The sequence below is a fragment of the Silene latifolia genome, chromosome Y, assembly GCF_048544455.1.
Source record: "Silene latifolia isolate original U9 population chromosome Y, ASM4854445v1, whole genome shotgun sequence".
NCBI classification, from domain to species: Eukaryota; Viridiplantae; Streptophyta; class Magnoliopsida; order Caryophyllales; family Caryophyllaceae; genus Silene; species Silene latifolia.
The window spans coordinates 156,629,759-156,652,114 of NC_133538.1; the positions used below are offsets into that span (position 1 = coordinate 156,629,759).

The 22,356-nt window shown below is 40.1% G+C and overlaps 3 protein-coding genes across 3 annotated transcripts; all 3 read right to left on the reverse strand.

Moving 5' to 3' along the window:
- Positions 1 to 6,614: 6,614 nt before the first annotated feature.
- Positions 6,615 to 8,408, reverse strand: LOC141629235 (uncharacterized). The gene is made up of 2 exons (XM_074442267.1): positions 7,794 to 8,408; positions 6,615 to 7,328 (listed from the first exon to the last, which is right to left on the reverse strand). The coding sequence occupies exons 1-2, from the start codon at positions 8,406 to 8,408 to the stop codon at positions 6,615 to 6,617; spliced, it is 1,329 nt and encodes a 442-aa protein (XP_074298368.1).
- Positions 8,409 to 9,413: 1,005 nt separating this feature from the next.
- Positions 9,414 to 10,169, reverse strand: LOC141629236 (uncharacterized). Its single transcript, XM_074442268.1, has one exon. It carries the CDS (start codon positions 10,167 to 10,169, stop codon positions 9,414 to 9,416), a length of 756 nt encoding a protein of 251 aa, XP_074298369.1.
- A 6,920-nt stretch (positions 10,170 to 17,089) lies between these two features.
- Positions 17,090 to 18,358, reverse strand: LOC141629237 (uncharacterized). The gene has a single exon (XM_074442269.1). The coding sequence runs from the start codon at positions 18,356 to 18,358 to the stop codon at positions 17,090 to 17,092; it is 1,269 nt and encodes a 422-aa protein (XP_074298370.1).
- Positions 18,359 to 22,356: the final 3,998 nt, after the last annotated feature.

Sequence of the window (22,356 nt, forward strand, 5' to 3'; positions counted from 1 at the left end):
TTATATTTTTTTTATTACAACACAATTGTGGCAAATTACGAATAAATCGTGGCAAAACGATTTTAGTGTGATAAAATATGAAGTGGAAATATCTTCGAGGGAGTCGGGGAGTTGTGAGAAGTTAATATAAGAATAAATCTATTTTAGTTGGGGAGGTTCTTTTCTTGAGGATTTAATTGAGTTTCCCTGGAGAGGTTTTGAGATCATCTTAGGAATAGATTGGTTGAGAAAACATAGAACATTTATTGACTGTTATCAAAAGGAAGTGTCTTTGAGGGGACCTAAGAGAGTAAGAGTATCATATTACGGATTTATGGTGAAACCTATGGCAAAGCTTATTTCAACTGTTACCCTGAAATCATGCTTAAGGAAAGGAGATCAATTAATCTTGTGTCATGTGAGGGACACACGTAAGGGGGAGAAGGGTGCAGAAGTGATTGAAGTGGCGCGTGACTTACAGAATGTCCTTCCAGGGTTGCCGCCTTAGAGAGCGATAGACTTTGGTATTAAATTGAACCCTGGGATGAGACCTATTTTTAGGGCACCTTATAGTGTGAGACCTACGGAATTAGAGGTGCTAAAGAAATAGTTGGAGGAACTATTGGATAAGGGCTATGTGAGACCGAGTGTACCCCCTTAGGGAGCACATGTATTATTTGTTAAGAAGAGGGATGGAAGCACAAGGTTATGTATTGATTACAGGGAACCGAATAATGTGACGATTAAGAATAGAGACCCTTTACCTCAGATTGATGATTTATTGAACCAGCTGAATGAAGCAAGGGTATTTTTTTAAAATTGAATTAAGGTCGGGTACCATCAGATGAGAATTAAGGAGGAGGATATTTCTATGACTGCATTTAAGACTAGATATAGACACTATAAGTTTGTTGTTATGCCTTTGGATTGACAAAAGACAGGATATGTGATGAGCAGTGAATATTAGTGATGTGAGCTTGAGGAATGTAGCCACGTTGTTTTTGGCCAGCTAGAGAAGAAACATGTTGAATGTACGGATAAAGGATTGCAAGTAGTTATATGTTTGTAATAGGACTTGTTATACTGGAATGAATTGAAATTGTAACTAATGAGCTTAATTATCTTAAGACGGAGTCGGAATTTGTAGATGACCGTTGTGTTTAGAAATTTGGATTACTGAGAGGGAACTCTAGGGGGTAAGTGCTATGAAAGTTAACAGAATAAGGTGAATATATGTGCCTTGGTGTGTTGAGACTATTAGGATAAGGATGTTATTATTTGAATGATTGATATTAATTGCATAAGAGAGTGTTATGGATATGCGAAATTGAGAAGATGGAGTGTGGACGGAACGTAGCATGAATAATGGTATGGACTATGTAGTAAGACTATTAGGAAGTACTAGACTAGTAAGTAAGCGGAAAGTTATTTGGGATTTACAAGATGGAATTAGAAGAAATGTTAGGGAATTAAAGGGAAGTAATAAAAGTTGAAAAGCTCGGTAGTGGTTAGATTGTTATTTTGGGGTCTACTTATGATATTTGATGATATTTTGAGGTAATGTGGGACATTGGTAATGAGTTAAATGGTGCGTTGGGTAAGGAGTTGTATGACTTTCTGTCGATGTATTTAGTAGGGTGGTGAAGTGTTATTAATTGTTTTGCGGTTTTTAATTATCATTAGAGTGGGACAAATTGAATAAAAAGGAGAGTGTGTTAGTATATTGCTATGAAAGGGACAAATTGAATAAAAAGGGGGAAAAGAGTCGTTATATTTAGAGGAGAGTGTGTTAGTATATTGCTATGAATAGTGGTTACATTATGGTATTAAAGTAGTTGAGCTTTTATAAGGGATAAGACATGGGTTCGATTGAATAAGTTGAATGAAGATTGTGATGACGGTTGTGAGGTGGCATGGTTGAGTGTAGTAATGATGATAAGACTATCCCCAAGCAAGGTCAATTGCTAAGTCATGACCTTGCTTGGTCACACTAATCAACAATTAACCAAAAAATTATGGTGATCTTTGGTGAGAAGAGGTCAATTTGTGACCTTTGGTGGAGCAAATTGACCAAACTCACGACCTATATGTGGCGGTATGTGATTGGTTGACAATATTAATAATTAATAAAAAAATATATATATGAAAAGGTGATATAATGTGGAGATATGTAATTGGTTGGAAAGTGAAAAATGATTGGGTTGATGACCTAGGTCGTGACTTTCTGATTAGGAGGGTGAAAGTAGGTCAAGATAAATATAGTGGGATTAAGAGTAAAACAGGTTCGCGACCTAATTAGCGCGACCTTTGCTTGTGGATGGTCTAAGGGAATGGAGCTCGGGGAACTTGTTATTCTTGGGATTGGTATTAGCATTTGGTAGTTTTGGTTGGTTAGGTCATTGGGGTCGTACTTGGGACTCATAAACTTAAAGGGTATTGATTTGTTGAGTATGGGCTAGTGGTTTGATTTAGTGAAAATGACATGAGTTTGCGATGTATTATGTAGTGTATAAGAGTTTATCTTATTGTTGAGAGTATAGTAATTAATTATTTATGATATTTCGGGGAAATAAAATGGATACTTTACTGAGTACATGGTTAGTCTACAATCGTCAAAGAAGAATGGTTGATTAAATGCTGTGGATGCTTATATGTATGATTTTTTTTGCAAATGGCCTTGTAAGGTCTCGATTGAATGGTTAGTAGTATGCGAAGCAATTCATAGGATGCCATCTAAATGTGTCATGAGTACATGAGGTCATATCTAAATTTATCTGTTGTGGTAATAATAAGTAATATATTAGCAAGGACACTAACTATGGAGGAAGGGTGGGCACTGGGATAGTAGTGAAGTGAGTGAGTTACTCTTGCATAGTAAGAGGTATGTGATTGTTAACTTAGGAAACTTTATATTAACTACAAGATTTAGGAAGGTGATATGGATTTGTTAGGTATGCATAAGGTTATGATTAAGATTGACAAGAGAAGGTAAGGAACTTTGAGGGCCATGTTAAGATGGTGGTGTAAGGCATGGAGCATTGTAAACATAAGAGATTTTGTTGGCTATTGTTATAGACTACGTGTGTGATTGAGGTAAGAATTAGCAGTGTGGTATCATTTGGGTGGTGTTTGCAATGTTATTGAACATGAGGTGTCTAGATTTTAAGAATGCAAGATATGTTATATTCTTTTGTTGGCCGAACGATAAGTGGAATGTTTAGGTCGGGTACCTGGTTAGGATATAAACAAGTTTGTGGTCATAAATATTGAGGATCTTGGTGAGGGTTGTATGGTTTTTGAGGTTACGCGGACGTAATCTTAATTTTAAGAGGGGTAGGATGTCATATCGCGATAGTAGCACTACGTTTTGACTAATTATTGGATTGTCTTAGTATGTGTTGGTGAGCGTGATGGGTCATTTGGGTAGAATTGAGGATTGATTTATATTGTTCGTGCTGCACCACGAAATCATGGAGCCTATTGATATTTTGAATTGTAGAATTTGTATTGATCACGGAACCACGGGGCCTATTGGTATTTGAGATTAAATTGGTATCGAGGTGGATAGGGAACTTCGGGACGAAGTTTTTTTTTAAGGGAGGTAGAATGTAATGCCGCGTTTATTAAATTAGTATGTTAAGTATGTTATTTAGTTAAGTTAAACTAGTTGGTTGTGCCTTTTAATTGGGTAAGTATTGTGATCTTCGGGGACGAAGTTCCTTTTAAGGAGGGAAGACTGTAATACCCGTGATTTTATAGCGTGTTGCCTAAGCGTTGGGGGTTAAGTCGGGTTTTGAAGCCATATGTGACATTCGACATTCATGCAACCTAGTGGTTGAATGCGGGGCGAATAAAGATCGAACATAACAACGAAGAATTACAGCCAGTACATTCGAGCAACATTCGACCTTCACGCGAGTCGCGTGTGCCTGTACGTTATCTTGGTTTCGCCAGATTCGTGCTACATTCGAGGTCTGTAGTTATATTTGACCCATTTCCTAATTACTTTAGTAGGGGGAGGTGTATTTGGTTTGGGTGTTATCTATACTATGTAGATAATTTGATTATTTAGTTAAGGAAAATGAGATGGCGCCACCGGGTGGTACTCAAGTTGGGCGCCACCGGATTATTATAGCAAATTACATAGATATTTTCAATTCCCTCCCATAAAACTTGAATTTCAAACCAATTAGTAGAAAAGGGTAGTTTAGGAATTTAAAGTTTCATAAGTAATTATAGATTTATTTACGGAATTACTTTTTTCACATACGAACATTACTCTTTCACATACATTTTTTCATTCATTTTCCAACTAATACCCTTTTTCCCTAAAATCTAAACACAGTAAATTAACTCTTATACCAATCCTTTTTCCTAAAACCTAATCTAATTGTTCCAAGAATTTGCATAGTAGATCCTAATTTTCTAATTAATGGATTATATGTGAACACCAACTGCGAGTATGCCACAAAATGATACTCCGTATTGAATTGAATGACTTCTTTCCAGGAATTTCTTCGGTAATCACAACTATGTCAGTGTATTTTGATTATGGTGGGCAAACTGTCAATCTTGATCATTTGAAGTGGGTAAAATGTTAGTCATCATTGATGTAGATTTGCTATACGGATTTCTTCGACAAGCACATAACCAGTTTCTTAGGTTTGCTACACGGATTAATCACAGTACTTTATGGCAATTTCCACTAATCTGTAATTTTTCATTATGTCGATTCGTGCCATGTGAGTATGTGACGGGTAACTATCTTGGTTACACCAGATGACCAGAGGAGGGGGAGGCCGGGATAGAATACGCCGGAGCAGGGATGATAAGTCAGAGGGAGGGAAGGAGTATGTAATTGGTTTTGGGTGAGGGAGATTAGGAAAAATGATAAGGGTAAAATTGTAAAAAACGTATGTGAAAGAGTAAAATGCGTATGTGAAAAAGCACAACCCTTTATTTATAGTTATATAAGAAAAATGAATAGTAAACCAAAAAAATCACTAAGATTTGCCTTGATACTTGCCTCTATTTAAGATGGAATATAATGTTAACAAAGAAAGTCCATATTTGTACACCGTTTGGAGTTCAATGGTGCAGTCATGCATCTAACAAACAAAAGATGCCAATATAAAATTTGATACATACAGAACTTTGAGAATGATATATGATTCTCAGGTAAGACTGCGTTTACAAATTAATATCACAGTTTTCATATACTTCTTTAATGCAGCTGCCAAATTCGCTGACATAGCATCTCACATTTGAAGTTAAATCTGACGTGTCAGTCTATTAGAGCAATTAAAAAACGAAAATACTTATATAAAAAAAAACTTAGGGGGTGTTTGGCCAAGTTTTCTAAGTGCTTTTCTAATTGTAAAAGTAGAAGCAGGGCCAAACACTATAATTTAGAGAGATAAAAAACTACTTTTGAAAAGTTAGAAGTTAATAAAAAGCTACTAAAAACAGAAGCATCAAATTGATGCGTCTGCTTCTACTTCTCCCAAAAACTCTTAGGATTATGAAACTAAAAAAAAAAACTAAAAAGCAGTAGTAGGCCAAACACATCAATTTGTTAAGAAACTACTTTTACAAAAGTTAGGCCAAACAACCACAACTTTTTCAAAAAGTAGTTTATGAAAAAACTCATTCTACAAAGTAAAAGTTATTTCAAATAAACTAGGCCAAACAGATAGTTAATAATCTAATACTCTAATTGGGCAAACAAACGACATAATTTGCCAGATCGAAGACGGAATATTCCATTTCCACTTGAAAACTGATATGATTATGCTAAAATTATGGAGATTCATTCCAAAATTGATAAGTGACATGCTAAAATCATGGAAATAATCTCTAAGTCACTTATTATATCAGTAAACTAATCCTCGATATACGTTAGCTATAAATTTTTTTTACAAAACTATAATGCTAAGAATATACTCGGTAGGAATTATCTCTTCTATTTTACACATCCGTAAAATAATTGGCTAAAAAATGATATGAGAGACTTTCCCCCTAAAACAGCGCTCAATTACTTCTCAAAAAACGCATTACAAAAATCAATATAGATTTCCTTTTTTTTTTTTTTTTTTTTTGGCAGCTGTAAAGAAAGACACGACTAACAAACAAACAACCTAGTTGCCCATAACTCCTTTTGCAAGGTTATGAGAAATCCTATTAAACCTACGTGGCACAAACCTAAACGAAAAACAATGAAAAAAAGGGAAAAGAAAACGTAAGTCTTGAATGACACCATCAATGAGATGGTGTTCCTTCTCCAGCCCGGCAAGTTGAGCTAGAAGTTGAAGACAATCCGAGTTGACCTCCAAATGAAGGATCCCTTGTGAAAAAGCCCACCTTAGCACATCCCGTAGTCCTAACGCTTCAGCTTGTAATCCAGATTCCGCGGAAATCCTAACACTTCTGGACAACAGTGGCTTTCCACCATCCCCATAGGCCACCCACCCAATACCCGCATGTCCCACCGATTTCCATCCCGCATCTACCATAACCCGAATTGCCTCGCACCCTCTCCCACCTCCTACCACAAAGAAGGGCCGCCCTTCTCGTAAATGACATAGATCATTGGCACATGTGTCCACTTCCACACCCCCTTATCTTTCTTACCAGACTCAAGCGCCCTCAACGCCGTCTCCACCGAGCATGACCACAAACCAAAAAAACATTTGAGGATGAAAATGTTCCCCCTGAAACAGAATTCGGTTCCGCACCAGCCATAAGCACCATAGGGTGGCCAGGAACTTAATGACCTTAATCTCCGCATCCTCTGTTTTTCTTAAATAGATTATCCAGTTAATGACCCAGTCCCCAATATTGATGTGGGCACTGCCAAGTGTCCTAATTCCGAGGTCGGAACAAGCCCAGACCCGACAAGCGATTCGGCAATCTCGAAACAGATGAGCACTTGTCTCGGCAAGCCCCTCACAATCCACACACAACTTACAGGAGGAATCCACCTGAATATTTCTCCTCATAAACTCAGCTCCCATCGGCAGTGAGTTGGTCAAAAGTCTCCACAAGAAGACCTTCCAAGAACTCGGCCACGGTAAATTCCAGAGAATTTTCTTGTAGAAGGACACCCCTGCCTCATTAATCCGATCTCTATCCGTAGTGGTACCATGAATCTTCATATACTCCTCAAAAGCAATACCATACCCACTTTTAACAGAATAAAGACCGTCACTAGTGTGTTTCCAAAACACCTTGTCGCGCACCTGTGACAAACAACAAGGAATGGCCAAGATCTTATTCACCAACTCCGGCGTAAACAAAAAGCGAAGGAAGCCCGTATCCCATGACCCATCAATCAACCTTAGATCCTTCACCTGTAAATCTTTTAACTAGACATTGTCGGGTAACATAGCATTGTCACTTGGTTCAGGCCTTTCACCATTCACCCAACAGGAGTTCTAAACCGAAAGGCTAGAATTAATTCCAGGTTTCCAAGCAATATTATGCAAAATAAGCTCCATCCCATAACGAATACCACGTACACCCCAGGAGACATTATTTTGTCTTGTAGGAGCTGCTTTCGCGGACCACCCCTCGCGTCCAAACAATTTGGCCCTAAAAATCTTACAAAATAAGGACTCCTGACCCGAGATAATTCGCCACGCCTGCTTGGCCATTAAAGCTTGATTCAAGCACTCAATATTCCGAATCCTAAGGCCCCCCGCACACTTAGGTAAACTAAGAAATCTTCTACTACACCAATGAGTACTCCTTCCAGATTTCCATCCAGCCCACCAAAAATGTGCCAGCATTGAATTGATCTTGCTAGTCACACTTACCGGTAATTTGAAAACCGATAGAAAGTAATTATAAATATTTGATAGGACGGACGAAATCAAGGTTAGCCTACCCGCAGGTGATAGAAAAATCCCATTCCAAGAGGACACTCTCTTCGAAACCATCTCAATAAGCCCTGCAAAGATCTCACGCTTCGAACCGTTAAACTTAGTGGGAAGGCCCAGATATTTCCCAATTCCCGCGTTATGTCGAATATTTAGCACCTGCAAACATTCCCTGGCCTGGTTCAACTTTGTACTTGGACTAAATAAGACTCCAAACTTATTATCATTAATGCGCTGCCCTGACGCTCGACAATAGGCATCTAAGATGCTCTTCAAGCTGTAAATTGACTTGTTGGAATCTTGCAGGAAGAAGACAACATCATCCGCAAAGAACAAATGTGTCAAAGGAGGGACATTAGGGCATAGCCTTATTCCGCGAAGAGCCCCCGCATTCTGTGCCTGAATCACTTTCCCAGACAACACCTCCATGCACAGAATAAAAAGATAGGGGGATAAAGGGTCACCCTGCCGAAGGCCATACGTTGGCTTAAACACTTCCAGAGGGGAACCATTGAGGAGAACCTCATAGGAAACCGTCGAAACATAATTCATGATAAGATGAACCAGATTTTCCGGGAAACCAAACCTCCTCAGGGTTAACTCCAAAAATTGCCATCACACTCTATCATAGGCCTTACTCATATCAGCTTTAAACGCAAATCTGCCAGTCTGTCCATATTTATGTCTATTAATAACATGAATGGCTTCGTGAGCAAGAAGGATATTGTCACTGATTAACCTACCCGGAAGGAAAGCATTTTGGAATTCTCCAACCAGAAACCTCATCACCCTAGCCATTCGGTTAGCAATGCACTTAGTGACAATCCTCATAAATACGTTACAGCGGCTAATAGGTCGATAGTCCTGAACCTGTTCCGGATTGTCCCCCTTAGGAATCAGGGTAATAAAAGTACGATTAGCTTCTCTCAACACCTTCCCGGAGTTAAGCAACGAGAGAACGGCCTTAGTGAAATCAGATTTAATCACCCCACAACATTTCTGGAAGAAAAACGCCGGGATACCATCAGGACCAGGTGACTTGAGTTCCCCCATTTGGAAAACAGCCTTCCGGGCCTCCTTTGCGGAGAAAGGTTTCCGTAACCAATCCGCATCATCATCTGTAACTTGTTTTGTGATTCCCGTAAAAATCTCGTCCTCAGCATCTAGGAAATTCAGGCTATCATCTGCGCTATGCTGTGAATGAGCTTTGTAAAGGTCTTTAAAGTATCCCAGGAAAGCCTGACCCACCTCCCCCGGATCATACACCCAATCACCCTCAGCATTCCGAATCCCATAAATAAAGTTTCTACCCGCTCTCCCTTTAACCCAGTTGAAGAAATATTTGGTGCAAGCATCACCATCCACAGCCCACCGTAATTTTGGTCTCTGCTTCCAGAAGCTAGCAGCCGCTCTAGCAAAAGCCCGTACCTCTTCATCAACTTTAGTATATTCCTCATCCTTCCCCTCCCTTATAGCTAAATCCATGCCTTTTTCCAAACGAATATCGAACTCTTCCCATTTATGATTCCACTCACTTCTTTTATCAAGAGCCCAAGATTAAACCCTCTGCCTTACCAGGGCCAGTTTTCTAACTGTTCTGAAAGCCGGGGAACCCACAACGTTAACCGCCCAAGCCTTCCTAATTTCCATGAGGCAATCCTCATTTTCAAGAGCCCAAGAATCTAGTTTATACGGTTTCCTATTAACATTATGTACAAGGTTGAGATCCAACTCAATTGGCGCATGATCCGAAATCTGGATTGGAAAATGCATCAGACTAGTATTAGGAAAAACCGCAAACCAGTCCTTAGAAGCTAAGGCCTTATCAAGTCGTTCATACACCCGATTGAGACCCTTTCTATTATTGCACCACGTGAAACACGGTCCTTTAAAAGGTATGCCAACAAGCTCATTTCTCACCCTCCATTCGTTAAAAACCGCGACACCATTGAGTGAAGAAGAATTAGCACCCCATTTATCACATGAATATTCTACTTGGTTAAAATCGCCAATTATCAAAAAAGGGTATTCGAAAGAAGCAATGCAACCCTCCAACTCATGTAACACCGAAGATCGCATAGCTGTTTTTGGCGCCCCATAAAAAAGAACCAAGTACCATAAAATCCCATTATATTTCGCAATACGAAGGATAACAAAATTCATACAAGAGTAGACATGGCTTATTTTTTCTCCCCTACGCCATCCCACCCATAATCCTCCAGAAGCGCCTAATGCGTCCATTCCAACAGACATATCAAAACCAAAAGAACGAAACAAAGGGCTAATAGAACTAGCATTACATTTAGTCTCCATAAGAAAAAGAAAATCATAGTACTTCCTACTAAGAAGCGCTCTTATCTTAGGAATTGTAGGGGAGAGCGCATTACTAAGACCTCCGCAAAACCATCAGCATCAGCATCATTAACAGAAGACTCAGAAGAATCATCCATCACCAAATCAGGAGCAGTAACACGAAAGCCTCTTCCCACCACACCCTTGTCACCTTGAATACCCTTTCCACTGCATAATTTCTTGGCAAGATGAACGAGGTAGGACTTTGCACTCTCAATTGAAGTAATAACAGCATTTGGAACAACCACATTTGCCACTTCAGTACAGCACTTCCTCTTCCTAGAGCCCCAAATAACATCCCTCCTAGCCTCCATATGATCAGGGCGATGATACAAATCAACAACACCCATGAATCCATCAGACAACCCAGCTCTAACCACGCGGCCCTCATCCATAGTAGCAATGAGTTTAGCAGAGGGACGACATGTTGAATTCATAGGAAAGCCTTCCTGTGGAGAAGACATGGTCTCTTCAATCAGCAAACCTTTCATTTTCAAAGAGCTATCACTGCCCTTAACCTTAGCTGCACGAAGAGTGGAGATCTTCTTGTTCAGTGCTTCTTCAACAGCATTCAACTTAGCCTCCATTATAGCAATCCCAGTAGAGGAGAGAGGAGTATGACCCCTAACCTCACTTCTACCCACACCACTCCCCCCCACACCAGCTTCAACCCCAGCCTTTCCAGCACCCCTCTCATCAGCCACAACATGGACACACAGATCAGAAGTTACCTCAGCTGCCTCCTCAGAAGTAGAAATCAAGTTAATAGCACTGCTATGATGGAATTCAGAGGACTCATCAGAGGAACGTCCCAACATGGCTGGGTTCAGAACCCAAGAGCAGGCAGGTGGTCCCAAATCAAATTCAGAATCAGAGCTTATATCAATAATTTCCACAGAGGTATCCTCTAATGGAGTCCCCATATCCTCAGATGGTGAACCCAAGTCCATATCAGCTGATCCCTCCTCCCCCTCCCCAGGTTAATGCCCAAAACCTTCTAGATAATGGTACACAATTGGCAGTCCCTGAGGTGGAGGATCAAAGGTCTGATTCAGCCCACGGTGGTCATCTTCCATTCTTGCCCAATCAACATCACTCTCAACCCTATTCAGGATTGCCTCCTGAATTCTTAAATCACGGTTCAGACCACCCCTTGAAGAACTAGCCCCAGTATATAGTAAGTAAGGATCAACAGCTTGCACTTGATGCAGGAAACTTGGAACCCCATGTAAAGGGTTTCCTTGTTGATCATAATCCTCAGCAGCACTGTGGTAATCATCAGAATTACTAGCTTTATTAGCAGGAGCAACAACAGTCCCCTGATCAGCACCCATCCCATTCCCACCACCATGCTGAGAAGATTCTCCATGTAGCCACCCTCCCAACCCAGGTCGACCATCAGCAGCAGCTCCAGAACCAGCACCCCTTAACCCATGATCCTGAAAAAGTCCTCCAACCCCTAAATTATCAACAACAGGTGGATACCCTGCAACCTGAGCCCCCTCAGCCATCTGCACTTCTGGAATCACACCCCCTATTAGCCTGGGAACCCTGTACATCTCTCATATCAGCATCCCCTTGACCCCTTTGACTTCCAACATCCACACGAACACCCTGATTACCAGCAGCAGCTTCATTTCCCCCCATACCTCCCCCACCAAAACCCATAGGATAGAAAACTGGGGCAGCAAAGGGTCTATCAGTTATAGCAAACCGCATCCCAGGATACACCCTACCACCAGGAGTGAGACCCAGTTCAAAGTCAACCAGCCTCTCAGGTGACTCCCTCTGCCTCTCACGACCTCTGTCCACCCTCTCATTAACAAGACGAACATTAGAAGAGATAAACTTGGTGGTAGAGGGGGTAGCACAAAGATCCATATTGAACATTGTATGATTACTGTGAGAATGAAAAACCACAAAGCCCTTATTCATAGTCCTATCCAACATCCCATTTATACTTGAAACAATAGTCATAATAGACTCCCTGCACTGAGCCCCCCTGTGTCCCACTTTACCACACTTAATACAATACTTAAAAATCTCCTCATACTTAAACTGAATCCAGAGTAGATAACCCCCATCCATAGCCAAAAAGAACCCAGGCATCAAGGGTTCATTCAGCTTCACACTGGGATGTGGAAGAGTCGTGGACCTGCTGATTGAGTGGCCAGGCACGACGGAGTTGGTGTGGCCGTGGACCTGCAGGCTCAGGGGTAAGGCATGTGACCCGCGAGCAGTGATGAGACGAGATGTTTTGGCTGTGGAGTGTTATACTTGGATGTCTTATTTCCTATTGCAGGATTAACTGAGATTGTAACAGTTTTATTTATCCGAGAATGTCTTGCTAAATGCTCTTGGATAAATGGGTTGTTAGAAAAATATTTGGTCAAATATTAAAACTCATAGAAGTTTGGGGGTGCTTTGGGGAGAAGTTTGGAGGTGCTTCGGGGAGAAAGGAATCGAATGGGTAATCATGCTCTTCAACAAGATTGGAGGAGCAACAAGATGCAATCAGCTTGGAGGAGAAGCACTCTTATCCCTTTATACAAGAACAAAGGTGATGTTCAAGAGTGTTCCAATTATCGGGGAATTAAACTTATGAGTTATACGATGAAGTTATGGGAGCGGATAATCGAGCAAAAGCTTAGGAAATGTGTAGACATCTCGGATAACCAATTTAGATTTATGCCTGGGAGATCGACTATGGATGTGATTTTTATCATGAGACAGTTGATGGAACACCATAGGGACAAGAAGAAAGACTTGCATGTGGTTTTTATTGACTTGGAAAAGGCATATGATAGAGTACCGAGAAAAGTACTTTGGTGGGCTTTGGCGAGAAAGGGTGTGTTTCGAAAATATATTGATCTCATAAAGGACATGTATGAGGGGGCAAGTGCAAGTGTTCGCACTAACGTTGGGAGAACGGAAGAAGTTCCCATTACCATCGGGGTGCATCAAGGTTCCGCACTTAGTCCTTTTCTCTTTGCTATTGTTATGGATGAGTTGAAAGGGATATTTAGGACGATATCCCTTGGTGTATGATGTTTGCTGATGATATTGTGTTGATTGATAAGACGAAAGAGGGGGTGGAGAGAAAGTAAGAATTGTGGAGGCATACTTTAGAGACTCGTGGGTTTAGGCTGAGTAGGAGTAATACCGAGTATTTGAGGTGCCGGTTCACTAACATGGCGGGTCGAGATCGACAAAGATGGGGAGTATTATTTTCGACGGGAATGTTGTTGAGGGGTCATATTTCTTCAGATATCTAGGATCTATTATTAAAAGAGATGGGGAGTTAGATGGAGATGTCGCTCACAGAATTAAAGCGGGATGGTTGAAATGGAAGAGTGCTTCAGGGTTTTTATACGATAAAGATATGCCCTAAAGATTAAAGGGAAAATTTTATCGCACGACAATTAGGCCTGCCTTACTTTATGGTTCCGAGTGTTGGGCCGTGAAACATTGTCACATTCAAAGATGAGTGTGGCAGAGATGCGTATGTTGAGGTGGATGTGCGGCCATACATGGAAAGATCGATTAACGAATGAGGTGATTAGGGGAAAGGTAAAAGTGGAGCCAATAGAGGACACGATGATGGAAAATTGACTACGATGGTTTGGCCATGTGAGAAGGAGACCTATGGACGCACCAGTTAGGAGGCTAGAGACTTGGAGAACAGAAAAGGTTCCTAGGGGTAGAGGGAGGCCGAGACAGACATGGTTGAGAGTGATAGAGCACGATATGAGATTTCTGGGGCTTGAGGAGAGTATGGTGACGGAGAGGGCACAGTGGAGGGAAAGGATATATGTGGTTTTTTTAGTATTTGATGGTTTTTTTTTGATATATTTAGTGTTTTTATTTAACTTTAAAAAAAAAATATTTGTTCTTCTCTCCTTTATTATACCTTTTTTACCGACCACTTTCTTATATATTTTACTTGGTTTACTTTTAAGGTATTCCGGATCCTTAAATTCTAGTTCGGTTTTCAAAATCGTTATAATCGTTATTCTCAATTTAAATTTTCAAGTTTTTATAAAAGAAATCCGGACTTCGATTTTAAAACCTATAAATTTACCTTGACTTTGTATTACGTTTCGCTCTCCCTTTTGTTTTTCATTTTTGCCTTTTTAATTTTTTTCGCATTTTGAGGTGTGTGTTCACCCATGAACGGTTTTAAAGGATGATTCATATCAGCCGACCCTAAATTATTTTGGGATTAAGGCTCTGATGTTGTTGTTGTTGTTATTGTATTAAAACTCATAAATAAATTCTTAAATCACAAATATTTTCCAACAATCCCCACATGATTTAAGAATTATAAAACATTTTAAAATAAAAAATAAATAAATATTTTTCGGAAAATAATAATAGTGAGCATATAATACCGCGTAATAGGCGTAGGTACCTTTTGGGTTTGAACCAACACTTAGTGTAAATGAGCTTGAACTCGAAAGAACCATAGTACTAAAAATACTTTGAACGAGTTTAACATCCTCATTTATTCAGGAGCCTTTAACAAGACATTCCCAAATAAATAGGACTGTTACCATCTCGGTTTTCCGAGACATTGAATAACAAAGTACAACAAACCAAAGTACTTTAAATAAAATTTAGCGATTACATGTTTATTACAACTTAACCAAACTAAAACTTAATGTAAAATTAAATACAACTCGCAACGGAAATAAACAAAGTGATTAATTAACTAAATGGTCCAAACTTCTAGGTAGACTGGCTGAGTCCTCACACATCCCCATAGGCTCCCAAGTCAGCGAATCTTAAGTACCTGTCAAGACTGCTCCCTAGTTACGGTTCATCACAGGTGTTCACGAATACACTGTCAACCACGAGGTTGAGTAGGAATAAATACTAACAACAAGAACATACAATAGACAATCAAATTCCATACACATGGCACCACTCCTATAATAACGTGCTCCTTTTCATGACATAACACACCTCCCTTAACAACGTGCTCATATCACTATGGTACCCCTCCCTTAATAACGTACCGTCATATTGTAATAGTACCCCTCCCTCACAACGTACATATTACCGTTCACCACAGAGTACAACTCCCTTAACAACGTACATTTGACTGCAATACCTCCTATAACAATTCCACATTCATAATAATTAAACTCACCTCGTCATAATTATGCGTTAACAACAATATTAATAACAACACAGTATAATATAATTTCTCCCTTCCAACAATATCAATAATATCAATATATAAACAATTCACTTCAATATATATCATCCACCATATCGTACAATAACAAACGAGAGTTGAGTATGATTTATCCCTACCTAGCAAGCAATCCAATTATGCAATCTACTAAAAGTATTCTTCAATAAATCCGTTCCACAAGTCCGTCACCTATAGATAAATAATATTTATAATTTAGCTATTAATTATTCAATACATTATTATAATTTAGTTAATTATAATTTTATTTACATTAATTATTTTCTTGTGTAAGATAATACGCAAAACATGTCTTATAATTAATTAATGAAACCCAACACCTAATACACCTATACAACCCGTGAAACAACTCCCATAAACCCGTATAACACATTTTTAACCATGTTTGGCACCCCTTCCTTAACCCGCAAAAACCCGACTCCTCAAACCACCACCGACACCATCTAACCTAGCCACCACTAGCCTGCAACCCGATGCACTCACACACGCCCTAACCACCAGCCATACCGCCACCAGTACCCCTCAATCTCACGCCCTAAATCCCTACCCGACACCAAAACTTGACTCAACACCTACAAAATACCTCTCCACCTCTGGCCACCACCGCTATCACCACTGACCAACGGTGGCTCCAGGGGTGGTCCCACCTCCTCTCGACCCATCTGCAACACCAAAACCACCACCCATCACCGACAGCACAACAACAAACAAACCTTCCTCTGTTTTGCGAAATTCCGGCCACCATCACTTCAAACCACCACCTACGGCCACCACGACGCCACCCCTTAGGTCGACTACACCACCAACTTCCATCCCCACCATACCCAGGTCAAGGCAACGAGCATTAAACAGTTACATCGTGTTTAAACAACAATTCTGCCCTAGCTCGTAATTCCGGCCAACCACCGTACCAAACACCACCCTTGACCACCCACCATGGTCGACCTATCACCCCAATTCAACCCAACCCAGGTCTGAGTCAAGACTAGTCACGAATAAGGATTAAATCCGTGTAAACCCATATTACAACCCCTTCAAACCACCCTCGAAAACACCCTCGAAAACACCCTTCAAACACCCTTTTCCCGCCGGTCAATGGTGGTCAAAAAGAGGTCCGGCTACTCCCTGATGTTTCCCAGTCATGGTCATGGTCTCGGGTCAGTCAACGGTGGTCTAATAATTAGTTATATCAATATTAAGGTAAGTATGTTATGAGATGATTGGAAAATTATCTTGTGACGATCTCCTAGCTAGTTCTTCCTTCTCTTTTCTCTTATGTGAATTATTTGTGTTTTATGATGAATAAGGTCTATTTATATAGGGAGGTCATAGGGTATAAGGAAGCAATTAGGAAACTATGTAATTATCATATTATTACTATTATACAAATACGATTATTATTAGTATTATTGTAATTGTTATTATTATTATTGTTATTGTTATTATTATTATTATTATTATTACTATTATTATTATTTTTATTATTATTATTATTATTATTATTATTATTATTATTATTACTATTATTATTTTTATTATTATTATTTTTTTTTTGCAAGAATGATATTCTCATATATTCCAAAGAAAGGATTACATGAGTTTCTTACAAGCATAACCACTATACAACTAGAAGCTAGAGAAAGCTCCTATACACTTAAGGCCTCTAGTATTTCATCATGTGCAATAGTAGGTGATTTGTGTAAAAGTAGAATACTGACACAGAGGCTTGCCTCTCCTTGTCCTCGAATAGCCTATAATTCCTTTCCCTCCATAGGTAATAGGTGACTGCAGCAATACTGCATTTGAACCACTTGTTCCTCCAATGTTTTTTAGGTTTGCTACGGTGACACCAGAGGATAAGGCTCCTAAGCTGCAAATCTCGAAGTTGGAGTCCCATCCAAGTGAAAAGAGAAGAAAGGACAGCCTTAGAATAGGTACATTGGAAGAACAGATGCCTAGGTGATTCAGCATGCTGCTTACACAGGCAGCACCTGTTAACAATGCTAATTCCCCTCCTGCAAAACTGATCAGCTGTAGCAAGCTTCCTTTGGAGAGCTAACATAAGAGTGAACTTATGTCTAGACAAAAGGAAAGGATCCTGAACTGCTCTATAACAAGCATGAGTAGGAAATCTAGGCCTGAGGAAATTATAGGCTTTACCAATAGAGAATTTGCCTTTGGTAGTGCAAGTGTCCAACATATCCATAGCCTTCTGTCTGCTACCACAATGAATGACCCAAATTTCCCTAGTAGTGAGGACATTACGAAGGCTCTCAGAGTGATATTCATGGATTTGTAAATCCCAAATGGAGGTATTGGCCAAGAAATCGTGCCTAATCCAGTCAGTCCAGATAGAACCACATCCATGTACAAAATGCCAAAGCCACTTAAGCATATTGGCCTGATTCCAAATAGCAAGATTCTTAATCTGAAATCCACCCTCAGACCAAGGACTGGAGATACTTGCCCAATCCTTAAAGACTAATTTCCTTTGCCCTTCCTGATAACCCCAGAATAACTGTTTACGTAGCTTTGTAATGATGGCACAAACATTCTGTGGCAAGAGAAGACTACCACACCAAAAATTCTCCAAACCAAAGACCATAGAGTTTAGAACTTCAGTTTTACCAGCATAGGCGAGGAATTTGACTGCACAACTGCATACAAGGTGCTGAACTTTTTGAACAATAGGATCATACATTGTACTAGTAAGCCTGGAAGGATGTATAGGAAGGCCAAGGTATCTAAAGGGGAAAGAACCTTCCTTTAGTCCAATGGCATTAAGAATGTGCTGTTTCAGAGCAGAGTTGACTCCACCAAAATAAGCCTCAGATTTCTCAAAATTAGCATTCAATCCAGACCAGCTAGCAAATAACTTCAGAATTTCTGCAACTTTTTGAACAGATTGTAAATATCCCCTAGTAAAGACCATGAGGTCATCGGTAAAAATGAGATGTGTGAGGCCAACCTTCACAAATTTAGGGTGGTAGGAGACATCCTAGAGAGCATCTCCATACTAAGGACAAAAAGTAGGGGACACAGAGGGTCCCCTTGCCTAACTCCACTCCTTCCTTTGAAAAACCCATAATTTGAACCATTGACTTTAAGAGTAAACCATGCACCAGTAACACACCCCATGATCCATTTTATGAAAGTTTCAGGGAAATTCAGTACATTAAGCACATTAGAAAGGAAAGACCACTAGATAGAGTCAAAAGCCTTACTTATGTCCACTTTTAGCATGCACCTAGGAGTGAGGTACTTTCTTTGGTACCCCTTAACCAAACTCTGAGTTAACATAACATTCTCATGGAGGCTCCTACCAGGTACAAAAGCAGCCTGCTCATAGCCCACTAGCTTAGCCACCAGCTTCTGCAGTCTATTAGTCAAAATCTTGCTAATAGTCTTATAGATTACAGAACAGCAGGAGATAGGCCGGAAATCTTTGACAGTCTGGACAACTTTCTTTTTTTGAAATAAGTGAAATAAGAGTGACATTGGCCTGTTTAGGCATGAATCTAGTCCTGAAAAAGCCAGCAACTGCAAGACAGAAGTTATCAGTAACTATGTCCCAAGTGGCTTTGAAAAAACCAGAAGAGAAACCATCCAGGCCAGGGCTTTTGTTAAAGCCAATGGAGAATAAAGCAGATTTAATCTCCCCCCTGGACACAGGCTCAGTGAGCAGCAACTTATCATGTTCATCTAGACACCCCCCTTGGGTAACAGAAGAAAGATCCATACTCTGGACAGAGATAGAAGAACCAAGGAGTTGCTGATAGTAAGAAACAAAAGCATCACCCACCTCATGAAGCCCCTGATGAGTACAACCAGCCAAGTCCTGAATTTCTCCAATGAGTTGATTCTGCTGCCTCGACTTAATCCTGGTGGAAAAGAACTTAGACCCACCATCATTAAGTTTTATATCATGAATCTTTGCTCTTTGTATCAGGATCTTAGCTTTAGCATCCTTCAGTTTCCAAAAAGCCAGTGATAACTCCTTCTCTTTAATGATGAGTTCCTCAGAAAGAGGGTTGAGTTGAAGATCTAGGAAACATTGGTTCAACTTAGTCCTCACCTTTTCAATTCTGTCGCTAATACTAGAAAAGTGAGCAGGATACAACTGCTTAAGATTTCGAAAAGCTGTCCTGAATTCAAGTTAATTATGTTTCGCCTCCTCCTCAGAGAAAGACGATCAAACAATTCCCAAAACTAGAGGCTTGCTTTTTTTCGTTAACTGGGCTTTCTGGCAATTTTACAACTAATTCCCACTTATTCTTATCCTCCTGTGGCTGCCTTTGCTTTTCCCACAATCACAAGCCCACTGGGCATAAAGAAAACAGAGGCAACCCCTAGTATTCTTTAGTTTAGCCATAAACCTAAACATGTAATTACTAGTGACCCTACTATTCCAGGCTACAGTAACTTGATGGTGGAAATCAGGATGGTCAATCCAACAATATAGGAATTTAAACTGCTTCTTAGGTGCTGGATCCCCAGGGAAAGTCAGTAGAGCTGGGCAGTGATAAGAAATCGCAGGGGGTAAGAATTGAGCAACAGTCTGGGTAAAGGTGAGAAGCCAGTCACCATTTACCAAAATTCTATCAAGCTTAGAGTAAACTCTAGTAGAAGGGTCTTGCTTATTAAACCAAGTAAAATCATTGCTAGTCCCTTGCATATCATCAAGGCCACAGGAAGAGAGGCAGTTGTTAAAGTCAATCATATCAGGCAAGTGAGCAGGCAGATTACCAATTTTTTCATGACTATACCTAACAATGTTAAAATCTCCCATGACAACCTAGGGCCCAACCTGAGGAGCCATATCAGTCAAACTATCCCAGAGAGTTGTCCTCTTGACAGGGCAATTGCTGCCATAGACTACAGACTTATGAAAAGCTCTACCAGTAGCCAAATGTTGAACATGACAATGCAAAACTTGGGCATGAACCTGCAAAATGGTGACTCTGGTAGTGGAAGAATTCGAAATGAGCCAAATCCGACCATTATAGTGCTTACTATAATTGCAAAAAGAACTATAACCCCTAAATTTATTTCTCAAAATCCTCTGGGATTTATTTTCCTTAACTCTGGTTTCCAAGATACCAAGGATATCCAGTTTATTCTGAGTAAGAAACCTATTAACCTCTATTTGCTTAAAAAGCTTATTTAGGTCCCTAATATTCCATGAGGATATAATCATGTTAAGTGTGGATCAGGGGGTTCAGCCACTAAAGGAGAAGAGTCTAAATCAGTGTCACATGAAGGGATATCTTTCTGCAAAACATTGAAATATTAGGAGATGTAAGAAGACCTGAGGTATTAGAGTTTCTCACAGGGAAAAAAGGCTCTACAAAACCCAACTCTGAGCTGTCCAATTCCTGACCAGTGTCATGCCCTAGCATACTACATTCTGAGTGCATTTCATCACCAGTAGAGGGAGGATCAGGAGGCTCATCAAGAGTAGGAGGACCTATCTCAGAGCATTTTGAATCCATCCTTTCCTTCAGGGCAACTGAATCTCAACTCAATGGTGATGAGGTACCACCTAGCATGTGGCATTCTGAGGCAGGGTCCACAACAGGAGGGGCAGCTACAGAGACAGGTTTCACAACAAGTTATAAACCTTTTTGCCAGGCTTCTTAGGTCCCTCAACCACTTTGTCATCTTGACTCTTAGGGACAGGGGGCTTGTTCCTCTTGTAGTTGGCTGCATTATGACCAATTTTGTGACAAGTATGACAGTAGTATGGGAGCCATTCATAGACTACCCTCTGAACAGAATGACCAATGAAAGGGGCATTAATAGCAACATGTTTAGGCAAGTCTTTGGAGATGTCAACTTCCACAAGGACTCTAGCAAAGGAAAGCCTGGCCTTACAAGTAGTGTGCAAGTCAGCAAAGAGCAGCTTGCCAATCTTGCTAGCTATCTTACTTAGGATATAGTCAGTCCACATATAAGGATCAAATCAGGGAATAAAACCCATGTAGGCACTAAGGCAACACTTTCCATGATACAAGAGAAATAGGGAGACCATTGCTTCAATATAAGAGAGTTTGAACCAACTTTCCAAGGCCCTATTCTTAAGACTTCATTCATGGCCTCTTCAGTGTCAAACTTGAAACTTAACCAGCCTTTCTTGAAGTATTGAACAAGAGGCAAAGGACCATGGTTCCAACTTTTCTGAACAAAATCAGAGACTTGTTTCTGAGTGGGTTTAGCACCAAGAACGTTACCCATGAGAGTGAACTTCCATTTCACAACTTCATCCTGAACCTCATCCATATGAATGTCAATTTCAGTGGACTTAGCACTGTCTTCATCAAAGAACAAGCTCATACCCATAGTACCCTTACCCTTAGTGACATCAGCCCAATTTTTCCCCAAAGGTGGAGGAATGGGAGGGGTAGGGGAGACAAGGGGATTAGCAGAAGGAACATGACAAGGCTGTTGTAAACTAGAACTGGGATTCTCCAAAGGAGTGACAGGAGCAGCCATGGCTTCCTCTGTTTTCAGAGAAGGACCTGAGTTTGACCCAGACGAGTTTGCACAAACCAGTGGGTCTACAACTTGCGGGAAAACAGGTGGAGTAGGAATAACAACAGTAGGGGATGATGAAGCACGAGAAACCATAGAATTACTTACTAGAGAACTACGAAGGCGAGCTTTACACAGAGAAAAATACGAAGTTAAAGGAGGAAAATTAGAACCATTAGAATCAGAATCTTGCAAGGAAGCTGAAGAAGTGCTTGATTTTGTCGGGCGCCCTCTCCCTCTAGCCATGGGGGAAGGATTGAGCATCAATGGTGTCGTTCCTTCTCGAGAGAAAAATCTCTCTAACCGACAAGAGAGAGAAAGCTTATTATTATTATTATTATTGTTATTATTATTATTATTATTATTATTATTATTATTATTATTATTATTATTATTATT